Genomic DNA, 15,298 nt, shown 5'->3' on the forward strand with positions numbered 1-15,298 from the left:
TTGAGGGGGACATTCAATCCACTGCATTCTGCTCCTGATCCCCCCAAAACTCATCTCCTTTTCACATACAAATACATTTCATCCAAGTCTTAACTTGTTTGAACTCAAAAGTCCAAAGTCCTATCTGTGAAATCAAAAGTTATCTGCTTCCAAGGTACAATGGTGGGACAAACACAGGATATATATTCCTGTTTGAAAAGGGAGAAATAGGACAAAAGAAAGGGGTAACAGATCCTAAGAGGAAGTCTGAAACCCAGCAGGGTAGGCATCATATCTCAAAATTGACTAATCATATACCTTGACTCTGCTTGATATCCTCTGCACGCTGGTGTGAGAGTTGAGTCCTCAAGTCCTCAGCTCCACTCCTATGGCTTTCCTGGTCTTAGGCCGTATTTCAGCCTCTCACAGGCTGGTATTGCACGCTGGTAGCTCTACAATTCTGGGGTCTCCACAGTGGTCCTTCTCTCACAGCTCCGCTAGGCATGGCCTTGGCGGGGTTTTTCTGCTGAAATTCCGATCCCACATTTCCTCTTGGCATAGCTCTAGCAAAAGTTCTGTGTGGTGACCCCGCCCCTGCAGCAGATCTGTTCCTGGGTCCCCAGGCTTTTCCATACATCCTTTGAAATCGGAGTGGAGGCTCCAAAGCCTCCACAGCTCTGGCATCCTGTGAAGCTACAAACTTAATACCATGTGGATGCTACCAAGGCTACTGGCTTATATATTCTAAAGCTGCAGGTCTAGCCACACTTAAAGCCAGTTTAGCCACAGCTGGAGCAGTGAAAGCAGCCAGGGTGCTGGTGTGAGGACCAGCAGCCAGAGGTGGCCCTGGGCAGAGAGCCCATGAAGGGCACCTCTGACCTGTTCCCCAAGACCGTTCTGTCTCCCTAGGCCTCTGGCTCTTTAGTGGAATATGCAGCCTTAAAGATTTCTGAAATGTCTTCAAGGTCTTTTTCGCCTTCTCTTGATAATCCCTTCCTTCTGTACTAATCTCTTTAGCAAACGGTTGCTGGGTTGCACCATTGCATTTTTCTCCTGCCTATGCTCCCTGCTTCTCTACCACATGGCCAGGCTGCAAATTTTCCAAATCTTTACGCTCTGCTTCTCTTTTAATTACATTCTGGCTTTATGTCATATATTTCCTGCCATAACTCAGCATAGGCTGTTGCAAGTAGCCATGCAGCTTCCTGAATGTTTTGCTGCTTAGAAATTTCTTACACCAAATACTCAGGTTTAGGACCTTTAAGTTCCATTTTCCATAAAACTTGGACATGAACAGAATGCAGCCAAGTTCTTTGCCAATTCATAGCAAGGACGGTCTTTGCTCCAGTTTCCAGTAAACTCCTTATTTCTATATGAGATCTTCTTAGAGTGGTCTTTACAGTCCCTATTTCTGAGAGCATTCTGGTCACCACCATTTAAACAGTCTCTAAGAAGTTCCAAACTTTCCCTCATTTTTTCTTCTTCTGAGCCCTCCAAACTCCTCCAATCTTTGCCCAATACCCAGTTCAAAGCCACATCCTCATTTTCAAGTATTTGTTAAAAGCAACACCCTACTTCTGGTACCAATTTTCTGTATTAGTCCATGCAGTGGATTGGATGTCCCCCAAACTCACTGAGGCTTGGTTCCTACTGTGACAGTGGTAAGAGGGTGGGAAATCCTATTGTGGTAATTGAAAGGTGGGGCCTTGAAGAAGTTATTAGATTATGAGGACTGTGCCCTCATGGATGGATTGATCCATTCACTGAGTAATAAGTTGATAGATTAATGGTGGTCATGGGCTTGGTTCTGATGGCTTTAAAAGGAGCCAACTGAGGGCTGGCCCATGGCTTACTTGGAAGAGTGTGGTGCTGATAACACCAAGGCCATGGGTTTGGATTCCTATATAGGGATGGCCGGTTAGCTCACTTGGGAGAGCATGGTGCTGACAACACCAAGTAAGGTGTTAAGATACCCTTACTGGTCATCTTTTAGAAATAAATAAATGAATAAATAAATAAAATGAAGGGAGCCAGCTGAGAAGATTAGCTCATTTTGCTCTACCATTCTACCGTGTGGGACCGCTGTGTTACTGCTAAGGAAGATCCTCACCAGATGTCTTCCCTGGACTTTGGACTTCCCAGCCTCTGAATCTTTTTAAGCAATAAATTTCATTTTCTTACAAATTACCCAGTTTCAGGTATTTATGTTATAAGCATCAGAAACAGATTAATATGTACAGTATTTGTCCTTTTGTGTCTGACTTATTTAGCATAATGTCCTCAAGGTTCATGCAAGTTGTAGCAAGTGTCAGAATTTCCTTCCTTTTTTAAGGCTATTCCATTGTATGTATAGACCACATTTTGTTTATCCATTTGTCTGTCTATGACACGGGTTGCTTCCATCTCTTGGCTATTGTGAACAGTTCTGCTGTGAATGTGGGTATGCAAATATCTCTTCAAGGCCCACTTTCAATCCTTTGGGGATATACCCAGAAGTGGAATTGCTGGATCATGTGGTGATTCTATGTTTAATTTTTTGAGGAACTACCATACTGTTCTCCACCTAGCAATTTTGTTTTTTAGTTACATATGATATAACGTTATAAAACATTTGGAAATAGAGGGAAAATCACCGAGAAAGTCTATGGTGCCATCTCCCTGCTGTGATCACTTCCCAGTGTCATCATAGTGGCTGTTCATGTTTGCAAGCATCATCCTTCTCACTAACATGGGCTCAGACCCCTCCTTCTTGTCCTGGGGGGCAGAGGATCTGGTTCCTGATACTCTCTGCCTGGCGCAGTCACTCGCCATGTAGAGACCCCGGCTTGCTGGGCCCATAAGGGCACCTCACCTGTTGGCCCCAGCTGTTCCTGCTGCCGGTGCAGTGGCCTAGCCCTGTCCCCTGGTGGGTTAGAAACCTACTGGTGAATACAAAATTAGAGAGCTGCAACATCTGAACTGTCTCAAAGTAAAATTGTTTATAAGCACCTGGATGTTCATTATTATTTGCACGAACTGATATCTTAAATGTTGGCTGTTCTTCGTGAATATGTAATATTTTTATCCTGCCTCTTCACTTCCTATGTCTCGGACAGTTTTCTTTGTTGCTCTCTGGTCTCCTTGTTATTACTGGGTGAAACTCGGCTGTGGTCCCAGCCCCAGAGGCAGCTGCCTGTGAGCACTGCGCAGGGAGCTGGTCACCAGATACTGTCCTTCTCACGTTAAACCTAAGCTTATTTTGTTTTCACTATTAAAAATAGGCATCAGTGGACGTCCTGTGTGTGTCATGTGGTAATCTCTTTAGGTGTTTCTCGAGGATAAGTTCCCTAAGGTGGGGCCCTGGGCTGGCATTGTGTTGGCCCTGAAGCACACTGCTCAGCTGTTTTCAGAGGGTCTGTGTCGTGGCGTGCGTGTAAGAGGTTCAAAGGGTTTGGGGACCAACAGGAGAAAAGCTGTGACTGTGAGAGGCAGGAGGACACAAGGTTTGTTGGGCAGCACTTGGACAAGTTCACATGTCAGGGGATGTCCCTCATAGTGCAAGTTCAGCAGAGGGTTGTGGGGCTCCCTTCCAGCAGGGGAGGAAGGCCAGCGATACCCCCCCCCCCCAGGAGGGACTACGTGTCTAGTGACATTGACCATCAGTGTCTGGGTCAGAGAGCCCTGAAGGGCAGCATGGCTTGGGCCTTCTCACAACAGAGCCCTGTCAGAGAGGTTTTGCCAGCTACTCAAAGCGGGCGGTCTCTAAATGGCTACAGATGTGCTTTTTGGGCTAATTTTTAAATTGGATGTGTAAAGATTTTGCTTCTGAGCTAACAGTTCTTAGCCTGCTGTGAAGAAACACAAGTGAACCAGCCATGTGTATGCATCTACCAGAACATCGTGTGGCACACTTTAAAGTTTATTTTTACTTGCCAGTTATGCCTTAAAAAGCTGGGAGAAAATTTTAAATAATAATAAAAAATTTTTAAAAGGCCGCCCAGCAGTATGTACACAGAGGCTTTTCCACGGAACGTTCTTCGTTCAGTACTCTGGGGAACGAAGCTCTGCCAGCAGGGCTGGCCCTCATTCCCTGTCACCTCCTGGAACACGGGAGGGCTTGGTCTTTTCCTCAGTGAGGTGCCCGAGTGCTGTCTGCCAGAGGCCATTGCTGATTTATCTGACAGGTGATTACCCCAGAGACACACTCAGGATGAGCTGCTCAGCCCATTTAATGCTGGACATACTTACTTTTCTGCTCTCATTTTGGGTTATATAGTCTTTCCTTCCATAATTGATGTGAAGTTTACTAAAAAATTTAATAACCTTTTAAGACAAGTATGGCACATGGCATTGTTTCCTCCTGAATTTAGAAGAGTTTTGTTTCATCTTCTTGTCAATTAGATTCTGACATGGGGAATACACATATGTATGTAACATGGTGTATGTCCCATGTGTACACAGCAGATGCTGTGGCATTACGAGGTCTTGTGTGGATGGGGTGAGAAGCCTGGGGGTGCTTTGCTTTGCAAAGACTGGGGGACATGTCACAGTCACCTTCAGATATGTAAGTGGCCTATAGCACAGCAAAGCAGGGAGTGGAAGTTATAAGGGTAGACTGAAGCCAGCATTCTAAAACAACTTTCCAAAATTATGTTTGTTCCATAGCAGAATGAGGACCTTGTGGGCCACGGGCAGCTGGTCCTGGAGTTGTTTGTGGGAGGTGGCATCTGGTGGGCACCCTGTGAATCCTATAAGACGAGAGGGTGGCAGTGCACAGAGGACCAGTAGCAGGAAGGGACTGGAGTGGAGCCGGCTGAGCCAGATGGGGACAGCAGGGGACATGGGGCCAATTGAGCCTGACAGGAGCATCAGGAACAGTTGGGGGCACCTGCATGATGCTCAGTGGGAGAGTGGCTGGAAGAGGGAGTTTACCATCCTGTTGCATCTGCATCTCAGTGAGGTCTGCAGTGGTGTAGACTGGACAGAGCCAGGGTCCATCAGGACGTGGTGGGAGGCTCTGCGGTGCTCCTTCTTCCGTGAGTTGCTAAATGCTAGGCGTGGAGCAGGATGTCTAGGATGTGCCTTTTGTCTAAAAATGAAGGGAAAATAAGACTGTGTTCACATTCTCATGCCCACACATGCTATAAACAAACGCTGGGGGTTGGCCCTTGGCTCACTCGGGAGAGTGTGGTGCTGATAACACCAAGGCCACGGGTTCAGATCCCATATAGAGATGGCCGGTTAGCTCACTGGGTGAGCATGGTGCTGACACCACCAAGTCAAGGGTTAAGATCCCCTTACCGGTCATCTTTTTAAATAAAAAAAAAAAAAAAAAGAAAGAAAAGCTGGAAAAACACCTAAGAAACCAATACAAAATGGTTATGGGGTAGAAGATGGGATTGAGGGTCTGGGGGTCCAGGCATCCAGGACAAGGATGGAAGCAGCCTCCTTCCCTGGACCTCTCAAAGGTGTGGGTCTGTTTGTTTTTACATTTCTGAATCATGAGAATATATTTGCCTATTCGGAAGCTAAATTTAAAAATACTGAACATTATTGGCTGTCACTTAAAATAGAATGCCCCCAACTTTATGGCTGTCGAACCATCCATACCTGCTGGACAGTTTTCTGTGTTGCTCTCTGGTCTCCTTGTTATTACTGGGTGAAGCTCGGCTGTGGTCCCAGCCCCAGAGGCAGCTGCCTGTGAGCACTGCACAGGGAGCTGGTCACCAGATACTGTCCTTCTCAAGTTAAACTTAGGCTTATTTTACATCTGCAGAATGGGGTGATGACGATGCTTGGTGGCATTATGAGGGACCACACACTGGCCCACAGTAAGGTTCTAGACGCCATAACAAATGTTTTTCTCATCAATAACTGACCCACCATCAGCTATAGTGAGAGTAAACACTAAGAGATCATGTGTGTGTTTGTACATGAAAACATACACCATCTATACTGGTTCTCAGTCCAGAACTTTATGGAGATATCTCCATTTCCTTATGTTCTGTGTTTTAGGCTCTGTTTTTAGTGTCGTGTTTTCACCATCTGTATGTGTTTGTTTACCTGGTTATCTTCCTTCATGGCCGAGTCCACAGCTGACCAGCTGCTCGAATATACTCACTTCAGAGCCATTGCTCTGGGCATGTTTCTTCTGCACTAGGTTGAGGCAGCTGTAACAAAGGACCACAAACTGAGCAGCTTAAAACAGCACACGTTTACTCTTGTGCACTTCTGGGGGCCAGAAGTCTGAGATCAAGGTGTCAGCAGGGCTGGTTCCTTCTGGGGGCTTGAGGGAGAGTGTTCCAGCTTCTCTCCCAGCCTCTGGGGGCTCCAGCAGTCCTGGAGTTCTTTGGCTTGTAGAAGCATCACTCCAGTCTCTGCCTCCATCAGCACGTGGCCTCTTCCCTGTGTGTCTGTGTCCACGTTCTCCTCTTATAAGGACAGCAGTCCTTGGAATTGGGCCCACACTAATGACTTCATTCTAACTGACTACATCTACAAAGACCCTGTGTCCAAGCAAGGTCAGATTCACACATACTGGGGTTAGGACTTCAGCATATTTTTAGAGGGGCACTGTTTGACCCACAGTACTGGTATGAGTATGTCTTAATTGTAGTATTAACCATTTCATTTTGGGGGGCTTTCCATTTGTATTTTTATAAAATAAGAGAAAATGTAATATAGTCCTCCCTTATCCAAGGGGGATACATTCCAAGACCCCAGTGAATGCCTGAAAGCACAGATAATACTGAACCCTACATATGCTATGTTTTTCCTGTATATATATATACCTATGATAAAGTTTAATTTATAAATTCGGCACAGTAATAGATTAACAACCGTAACTAATAATAAAGTAGAACATTTATAACAATATACTGTAATAAAAGTTGGTGAATGTGGTCTCTCTTTCTCTCTCTCCAAATATGTCTTACTGTCCTGTGCTCACCCTTCTCGTGATGAAGGGACGGAGCAGAATTCGTGAGATTTTATCATATTACTCAGAACAACACAATTTAAATTTTTATTTCTGGGATTTTCCACTTAGTATTTTCAGGCCACTGCTGACCGTGGGTGACTGACCCATGGAAAGTGAAGCTGCGGTGAGCAGGGACCACTGTACAGTGTTTGAGTCATTGTGAAAAAGAACACACACTGAAGTGATAGACTTAGCCAATGGATTCCAAAGTTACCCATGTCACACGTGGGTAGCAGAATGAGCTGCCTTTGCTATCTGGAAATGAGCTCCGTGTCTCCTTCACCCTCCAGGAAACTCCCAGTACAGCCAGCAGCAGGCCGGCTACCAGCAGGGCACGGCCCAGCAGCAGACGTACTCCCAGCAGCAGTACCCCAACCAGCAGAGCTACCCCGGGCAGCAGCAAGGCTATGGTAAGAGTGAAGGCGCATCTCCCCGGGCCCCCAGCACCCCACCTGCCCTGCACGTGGGCCACACGCACTGCAATGCTATCGTTCAGGCGAATGCCTAATAAACTCCAGAAAAGTTGCGAGGCTAGTACAGAGAGTTCCCGTGTGCCTGGCACCTGGTCCCCTGTTGTCACACCACACGTTATTGTGGTATAGTTGTGACAATTAAGAAACCAGCACTGGTACCTGGCTGGGCACCAAACACACTTTAGTCAGTCTCCACTAGTTTTCCCTGAGGTCCTTTTCTGTCCTGGGACCCCTCCAGGATCCCACAACACTTACTCGTCATGCCTCCTCGGGCTCCTCTTGTCTAGGACGGTTTCCCAGACTTTCCTGGTCTTTCTTGACCTTGGCAGTTTGCAGAGGAATGGGTAGGTGCTTTGTGGATTGTCCCTCCGTTTGGGTTTGTCTGATGCTTTTCTCACGGTGAGGCAGGGTTACAGGGATTAGAAAGAAGACTGCAGAGGTGATGGGCCTTTCTCTCCACATCCTACCAGGGGCCCGTTGCATCAGCGTGGCCTCCCTCTGGTAACACTGACCGGGGTCACCTGATGAGGTGGTGTTTGCTGGGTGTCCCCACTGCCACGTTTCACCTTTTCTCCTTCCTTTTTCCTTCTCTGTTCTTTGGGAGGAGTCACTAACCCCACTCTTGGGGTATCTGTATATATTATTTAGAATTCTTCTATAAGGAAAGTTTGTCTCTTCTCACCCCATTCACTTAGTTAATCACTTATTTTAGTATGTACTCACAATCATTTTACACTTTGGGTTATAATCTAACACTGCTTTATTTTGTAGTTCAAATTGTCCCAGCTTCGGCCCCTGGGAGCTCTTTCAGTTGGCTCCTGTGTCCCTCCAGCATGCCCTGCTCTTTTGGTTTCTTTGAGCACTGCCGTGTTTTCTGGTGCCACAGTGTTTTCCCAGCCCAAGGATCAGCCATTTCTCCAAGGAGCCCTGGTACTTTTGCTGGAAATCATGTTGGAAACTGAGGCCTGGGCACAGGTGGGCATTTTCTGAGCCCGGTTGTGTGAGGCAGCCCACATATGGGTGGCCTGGCAGCAGTGTGCAGAAGTGCTGCCCGCCCTTTTGTTTCTGCTCACCCCACGGGGACCACTGAAGTGAGAACAGGCCACCACAGACTCAGCATTGGTGCCCGTGGGATGCAGAGAAGGGGTCATCGTGCACAGAGGGGGCCGGGGGGCTTTCCAGCTGCAGTAGCAACAGAGGGGACAATGCCATTCACCTGAAGATGAGCAGAAATGGAAACTCAGCCTTGCTGAATGAGGTTGGGCTGCCAAGCAGAGCAGAAGGTTTTGCCAGGACTCAGCCTGAGGGTCTCGTCCTGCCCCGGCAGTTCCACTGGAAATGGCCGACAGGAGCCCAGAGCCACAGGAGGGTTTCCCTGTAGTTCTAGCACCCCCTTGGTGCCCCACGGAACCCAGGGTGCTGGGCATGTGCTTTTTGTGCTGCATCACAGCAGGGCCATTAGCTCATGGTACCACTCTGTGACCACCACACATGTTGTCAATATTTAAAATACCTGATATGAGGGCTAGCCAGTTAGCACACCTGGTTCGCATGCAGCCTTGTGACACCAAGGTCAAGGGTTAGGATCCCTGTACTGGTCAGCCTCGCTCTTGCGTAAGAGTGAATAGGTATTAGTTTATCCAGAGAGGGAGTTAAGTGCGTGTTCGTAAAACATCCATGCACATAGACCTGAAACATCTCACTGTACCTTAAACACAAATGTCCGTTTGTTGTCCCCTTGGGGTCTCCCGCCCGGAGCCAGACTTTCATCCTTCCGTAAACCACAAGCCCCACGCTGTGTCCCTCATCTTGCTTGGACCTCTTTGAGGAGGCAAGTCTAGGTCCGTGGGTCTCAGCCTTTACTGTGTCTTAGAGTCACCTGAGAACCTCTAGAAAATAAGGTGCTGGGGTCACTCCGGAGCAGTGGAGCAAAGCCTCAGTTGTCAGGGTAAGCCCCACAGAGAGGGTCCCCAGGAAGCTCAAGAATAATTCTGCTATGACGAGGAAGGAGGACCACAGTGAAGGTTTGTTGTTCAAACTTGTACAAGTTAAAGTTCAGCCTTTTACAACTATGATTAACTAAATAGCATTTGAAAAAATTACTTGGCCTTTATCAATTCTTTCCAAAGCTTTCAACTTAGTTTTCATAGAAACAATGACTCTTTCTCTTTTGCCTGGTGGATTTCACTGTTCCTGTGATATTTAAGTTATGAGTTTACAGCAGTCATCAGAATTGACACCATCTGGTTCCAGAACAACCACTCCCCTGCCTCTAGGATGTGGCAGGCACAGGTGTGCTGGAGGGGGGCCCTCAGCCACCCACTCTGGGGTGAGGGGTACAGTCTTGGGTCCTCACAGGACTGGAGGGTCTGTAAGTTGGTTACATGGTGCTCTTGCTATTAAGATTTAATGTTGAGGAAACCAAGTGCCAGGTGTTTTGGAGATGTTCTGAGGAGTCATTTGGGGTTGGTCTCACAGTTTCTGGTGTGTTTTCTCAGGGCCTGCCCAGGGAGCTCCCTCGCAGTACCCCAGCTACCAGCAAGGACAAGGCCAACAGTACGGGAGCTACAGAGCGTCACAGACGGGACCGTCCGCCCAGCAGCAGCGGCCTTATGGCTATGAGCAGGCAAGCTTTCTGGATGTTTCCAGACGTGCCCATCCACCGTGTCTGTCGAGACATAATGAAGATTTCTCATATGGTCATGAGGAATAATGAGATGGAACTAATTGGCTTCCAGGGTCCCTTCCAGAATGTTAACTCTCTGAGCCTGTAAGGTTTTTAAAAATTACCTCTACGTATATGCTCACCTTGGTCAGACACCTGGCTTTTTATATCCTAAACTTACTGTTAGATTTGCATGCGCGATTCTCTCATTCTTTCATTCTGCAGATATTTATCACGCACCTAGCATGTGTTGGGTCTCTACTGGGTGCTTGGGATATGGCAGCGACAAGGCCCCTGTGCTTTTAGAGCTTACATCTTGTTCAGGAGACACTCATCTGAGCCAGAAAACATCCTGGGTGCTGGGGATGGAGCAGGGGCAGAGCAGAGGAAGCCCCTGTGTGGAGCCCGGTCCTGGGTGGGAGCACACATCTGTCAGGGGCTGAAAGTTCTAAGAAGAAGATACAGAGGGAAGAGGCTGGAGAGTGATGGGAGCAGGGGGTTGGCTTAGACCAGGCTGGTGGGAAACACTGTCATGATCCCAAAGGAAGTGAGGGAAGAGCATTCCTGGTAGATGGAAGTGCAAGAGTTCCCGGGACAGTGAGGAGCCAGTGTGGCTGGAGCAGGGTGAGCAGTGAGAGTGTGGCAGGAGGTGACAAGGACAGGTGGCAGGGTGTGGGGGCCTCATGGGGAGGTGCCTTTGGTCTGAGTGGGACATGGGCCCCAGGAGGAGAACGAGGTCTGCATGGCAGGAGCAGTGAAGGGGCAAGAGACCTCACAGATGAGAACGAGCCAGGCACAGGAACAGAATGTGCAAAGGTCCTGGGACCACAGTAGGTCTGTCACATTCAAGACAGAAAGAAGGCTTGGTGGCTGGAGCATGAGACCTGAGGAGGAGCGGATGGGTGTGAGAAGACTTACCTTGGACATTTTTTTGGAGCCTACTTTGAAGAGAGTCCATAGCAAGAAGTGACTTTATTGGTGACTTTTTGTGCTAGGTAGGAGGCGTTAATGGCAGTTTACACAACTGATGAAATTTCAAAGCACTACATTGATTACAGTTGTTTTTCTCAGGTAATTGAGTAGATAAGGTGCCATATATTATTTTTTAAATGCTGCTTGTCTTCCCTGAAGACAGTAAAGGATAAATCAGTTACACGTAGAGAAGTTTGAATTTCAACACAGTGTAAAACAAGACAGCTATCAGGGTAGAGCAATTAGAGGAGCAAATCTGTTTGGTACTTAAGAAAACAGTTCAGAAGTGCTCCACATGGACATTGTAGAGGCGCCATGACTGTGAAGGGATGCCCGTCCCTGGCACACAGGTTCGTGCCAGGAGCAGCGCCTGCACAGGTGCGTCGTGCTGGAGTTTGAAAGGGAGACAGTAGGCAGCTTGATATTAAATTAGAATTATTAGAGGGCTGGCCCGTGGCTCACTCGAGAGAGTGCGATGCTGATAACGCCAAGGCCATGGGTTCAGATCCTATATAGGGATGGCCGGTTAGCTCACTGGGTGAGCGTAGTGCTGACAACAAGCCAAGGGTTAAGATCCCCTTACCGGTCATCTTTAAAAAAAAAAAAAAAAAATAGAATTATTAGGATGATTTGATGAGACAAGATGTCTCCTTAATAGAGCCCTGAAAATAATTTCTTTGGACTTTGTAGAATAACAAGTGAATGTTGTAATTTAGTTGTAGATGGAACCAGAGAACATATAACTTTATGTCTACCTATAGAAAAGACACGGAGCAATGAAGAAGATGGAGAATTTCACATTTAAGGGGGAAAGTTGTCCATCTAACTCCAAGATAATAGTTTAGTGTAGTTTAATAGGATTCAAGCTTAATTGGAGGCCATGTCTCAACCTCGGCGCTGCCAGTACTGGGGGCCGTTGTGTGCACTGTAGGGTGTTTTGCAGCACTCCTGGCCTCTGCATATGGATGCTGGTAGCACCTCCCCACTGCCCCTGAGTTCTGAACCAAACTGTCTCCAGATGTTGCCAGATATCCCCTGGGAGCAAAATTGTCCTATTTGAGAACCACTGGGCTAGGCCTGACATGTGATGAGCTTTCAGGGGCTGCCCAGCTGTTTTAGGGCTTGAGGATTGCTGTTCTTTCAGCTGATGAGCTCCAGATTTGGGGTTTTCTATTTTATACAGTTGTGCAGGGGCAGAAAGACTGATTAAAATTGGTTCCTGCTAGCTAGACTCAGAACGTCCTAGGTTACACCAGGAACATACCCTAATATGCGAATGGAGTTCTCGGTCAGACCCTGACAGCTTTCCTTCCCCACTAACTTCCTGCTGTGGGTACTCAGGAAGCCTCATTATTAACTAGTTGGAGGGGGTTGTGAATGGAGAATCAGGGCATCCAGATGAGTGATTGGTTTCCTTAAACTACAGCAGTTTTTACGTGACTCTTCATCATGGGTCAGATAACTGACCACATAGAACCCTCCTGTCCTGGAGCCTTGCTGGACATGGGATCTCTAACTCTCAAATTCATGTTTTGTATTGACTAAAACTTGTTACCCTGGTCAACCCCACCCTGGATTTCTTACTTCAGCAGGGTGGGGGTGGGCAGCCAGCATTGGCATCAGCCCTGGTGCCCATCAGTCACCCATGGGAGCTCGGTCCCTTGTGGGGATGGACTGGGATTGGGGGGAGCCTTCCTTACTGGCAGGGTCAGTGTAAGGGTCTGATGTACAGCACCTGGCACAGGCCCTGCCCACAGGGAGCCCAGTGCAAGACTGAATGAATGAACCTCTTGGCCATCTCTGATGTAAATCATTAGCCACAGGCTTGGATAGGGGTTTCTAGAGAGCTGGCTACCTCCCTGTCTCAGAGATGTGGGCAGAAGGCTGTTTCCTGCTTGCCTCTGTACCTCCTTCCATCTCCTTTCCTGGATGCTGGCTGGGGGTGGGGGTCTGTCTTACCTTTGGGTGTGGACCCTTTTACTCATGACTGTAGGGGTATAATCTATGTCTTGATCTCTTTTAGGGCCAGTATGGAAATTACCAGCAATAAGAGACAAGCGTTCTTGTTGGAGCCCTTGTGGTAGCGTGTTCATCCAGGGGATGGATGGGCCGGTGGCAGTTCTGATGAACTGAGACTTGTTGGTTGCCTCTTCGCCCAGTGCCACGTCTGCATGTGAAGCGTGCTCATTTCATGCTGGGTAACGCCGAGCGTGCACCTTGGCGCAAGACAGCGCTTTGATGGTGTGACATATTTGGTGCTGTGTATAGTATTGTATGTTGATACAATGGAGAGGTTGTCCTTTCTTTGTCCCCTCACCCCCTTCTCAATGTTTCTAGCTAGCTTTCGGGGTCAATTTGTCATCAGAGTATCCTGTGCCCAATGATGGGACGTATCTGAAAGACACCCTAGTTCATGTATTCATAGAAACAGAACTTAGGTCTAATTTCTCTCCTCATACAGTGGTCATGATGTGGGTTGTAAACTTTTCTTTAACTGGCTACACCACAGCTTGACACACACACAGCCCCTGGATGGCAGCCTCTTCCTGTGCCTCAGTGGGGTGGGTGAGAGGGTGTCTTCTGTGTTTCGGGCCAGATTCTGACACACAATAAAAAGGATAAACACGCGTCAGTTGGAGAGGCTGGCAGCACTCCTTTCTGAGCTTGTTCATACCTGTGTCTCTTCCCAATTCTGTTTACCCAGAAAGATGTGTGTGTTTGTATTAAAAAGTAAAGAGGGATCAATGACTATATTCCAAACAAATATGAGTCCACGAGGGCAACGTATGATTAGCCTAACCCAGGAGAGTGCTACTCCTGAAAAAAAGAGAGGGCAGACCTCTAGGAATTTGTCTGTTAGATATTACTTTGGTTTTGGCTCTTGCTTTTCCGACAGTCATTTCTAGGATTTGAATATTCAATATGCCCATTCAAAATTTATAATTTAAAATATTGATACCAGCTTTTCCAAACATTTGGCAAGTTGTTTATTTTATTTTATTTCTTTTGTTCAGATCTGTAAGCAAGCATTCCTTTTCTTTTAGGGGTGTCAGAAATTCACATCCTGTTTTTAAAAGGAATCCCAGTAATTTTACTGTGTTCTTTCTAATGAAAAGTAAAGGTTTTGTATAGAGATATTTGAGTAACTTTTCAAAGTCCTAGGACATTCAATCCTATTTAAATTCCATGCAAACATTAAAGACAGCTTACTTGGAAAATGATGGTCAAAGGAAAAATCCTACATTTCCACTAATAAGTAGCATGGGTATTTGATCATCCTGTACTTGGATAATAATATTTATATTTACTATGAATCCTTAAAAGAAAAATGTTTGGATAAATGCTGATATGTTTCCAAGAACTACCAAGAAAATACAAAAAATATCCAATGCTTGATATATTAGGCCTACTGGTGATGATGTTTTTCTTTAATTGATAAATTTTATTTTTAAATATTAAAAGTAATTCACTATCCAGAGTTGAGTGCTTCAGAATTCACAAGGCACTTGTATATGTTTTACTTGAATGAGTCCTGACAGCCCGTACTGGGAAACATGGAGGCAGTTACTGTTCCCATTTTACAGATGAAGAACCAAGGCTCAGATCAAAGGATTTGCCTGTGTTAGGATATTCTCCCCTCTTCTGTGGGATAGATACCATGCACACGTGGGGATATAAGCATTTATTTTATAGGCATAAGGGTTTCAAAAACCCTTAGCACTGGTAAGGGCTTAAAAATATTTGTGTATGTCCATATTAAATTACTGAAGTGAGAGTTGGTAATTGCTGAATGATAAAGGTATTAGCAATTTCATTTAGGGAGTCTTTTCTCTTGATTTTGTTCTTTCCCTTTCTGACAGTTTTCACAGAGCTAATTTGCAAACTCAATCGGGGACTAAAATTTCCCATTGAAAATGTTAAACATTCTAGATAACTGTGAAAATTGTTTATTTTTATTCCTTGCCAATCTCGAAATATGCCTTTTATGTATTTTTTTAAAGTGCTGTATTAATGCTTTTTGAAAGAAAAGGACGGTCAGAAAACGTTTCTCAAAACTTCAATCTGAAATGTCTTACATTAAGAATTTCTTGAATGTTGTGTATATATTTAAAAAAGCACTTTGTGAGATAGTTTGTACATTTGTTTCCTAATTTATACATGATTTCTGGTGTTAATATATTTAATGACAGATAACGGAATGTTTATTTAACGTGTTGTCCATTTTCGTGTGACACTGTGGGGAGCATGGCG

The 15,298-nt window shown here is 46.1% G+C and overlaps 1 protein-coding gene across 1 annotated transcript in view; it reads left to right on the top strand.

Annotated features, from left to right (window-relative positions):
• Positions 1–13,969, top strand: part of SS18L1 (SS18L1 subunit of BAF chromatin remodeling complex) — a 37,453-nt gene extending 23,484 nt beyond the window's left edge. Inside the window, exons 9-11 of the mRNA XM_063105627.1 lie at positions 7,228–7,347; positions 9,909–10,036; positions 13,071–13,969. Coding sequence (XP_062961697.1) covers positions 7,228–7,347; positions 9,909–10,036; positions 13,071–13,097 — 275 coding nt within the window. The 3' untranslated portion in view covers positions 13,098–13,969. The remainder of the gene's footprint in view (positions 1–7,227; positions 7,348–9,908; positions 10,037–13,070) is intronic.
• The last annotated feature ends 1,329 nt before the right edge of the window (positions 13,970–15,298 follow it).

The sequence above is a fragment of the Cynocephalus volans genome, chromosome 1 (assembly GCF_027409185.1).
Source record: "Cynocephalus volans isolate mCynVol1 chromosome 1, mCynVol1.pri, whole genome shotgun sequence".
Lineage (NCBI taxonomy): Eukaryota > Metazoa > Chordata > Mammalia > Dermoptera > Cynocephalidae > Cynocephalus > Cynocephalus volans.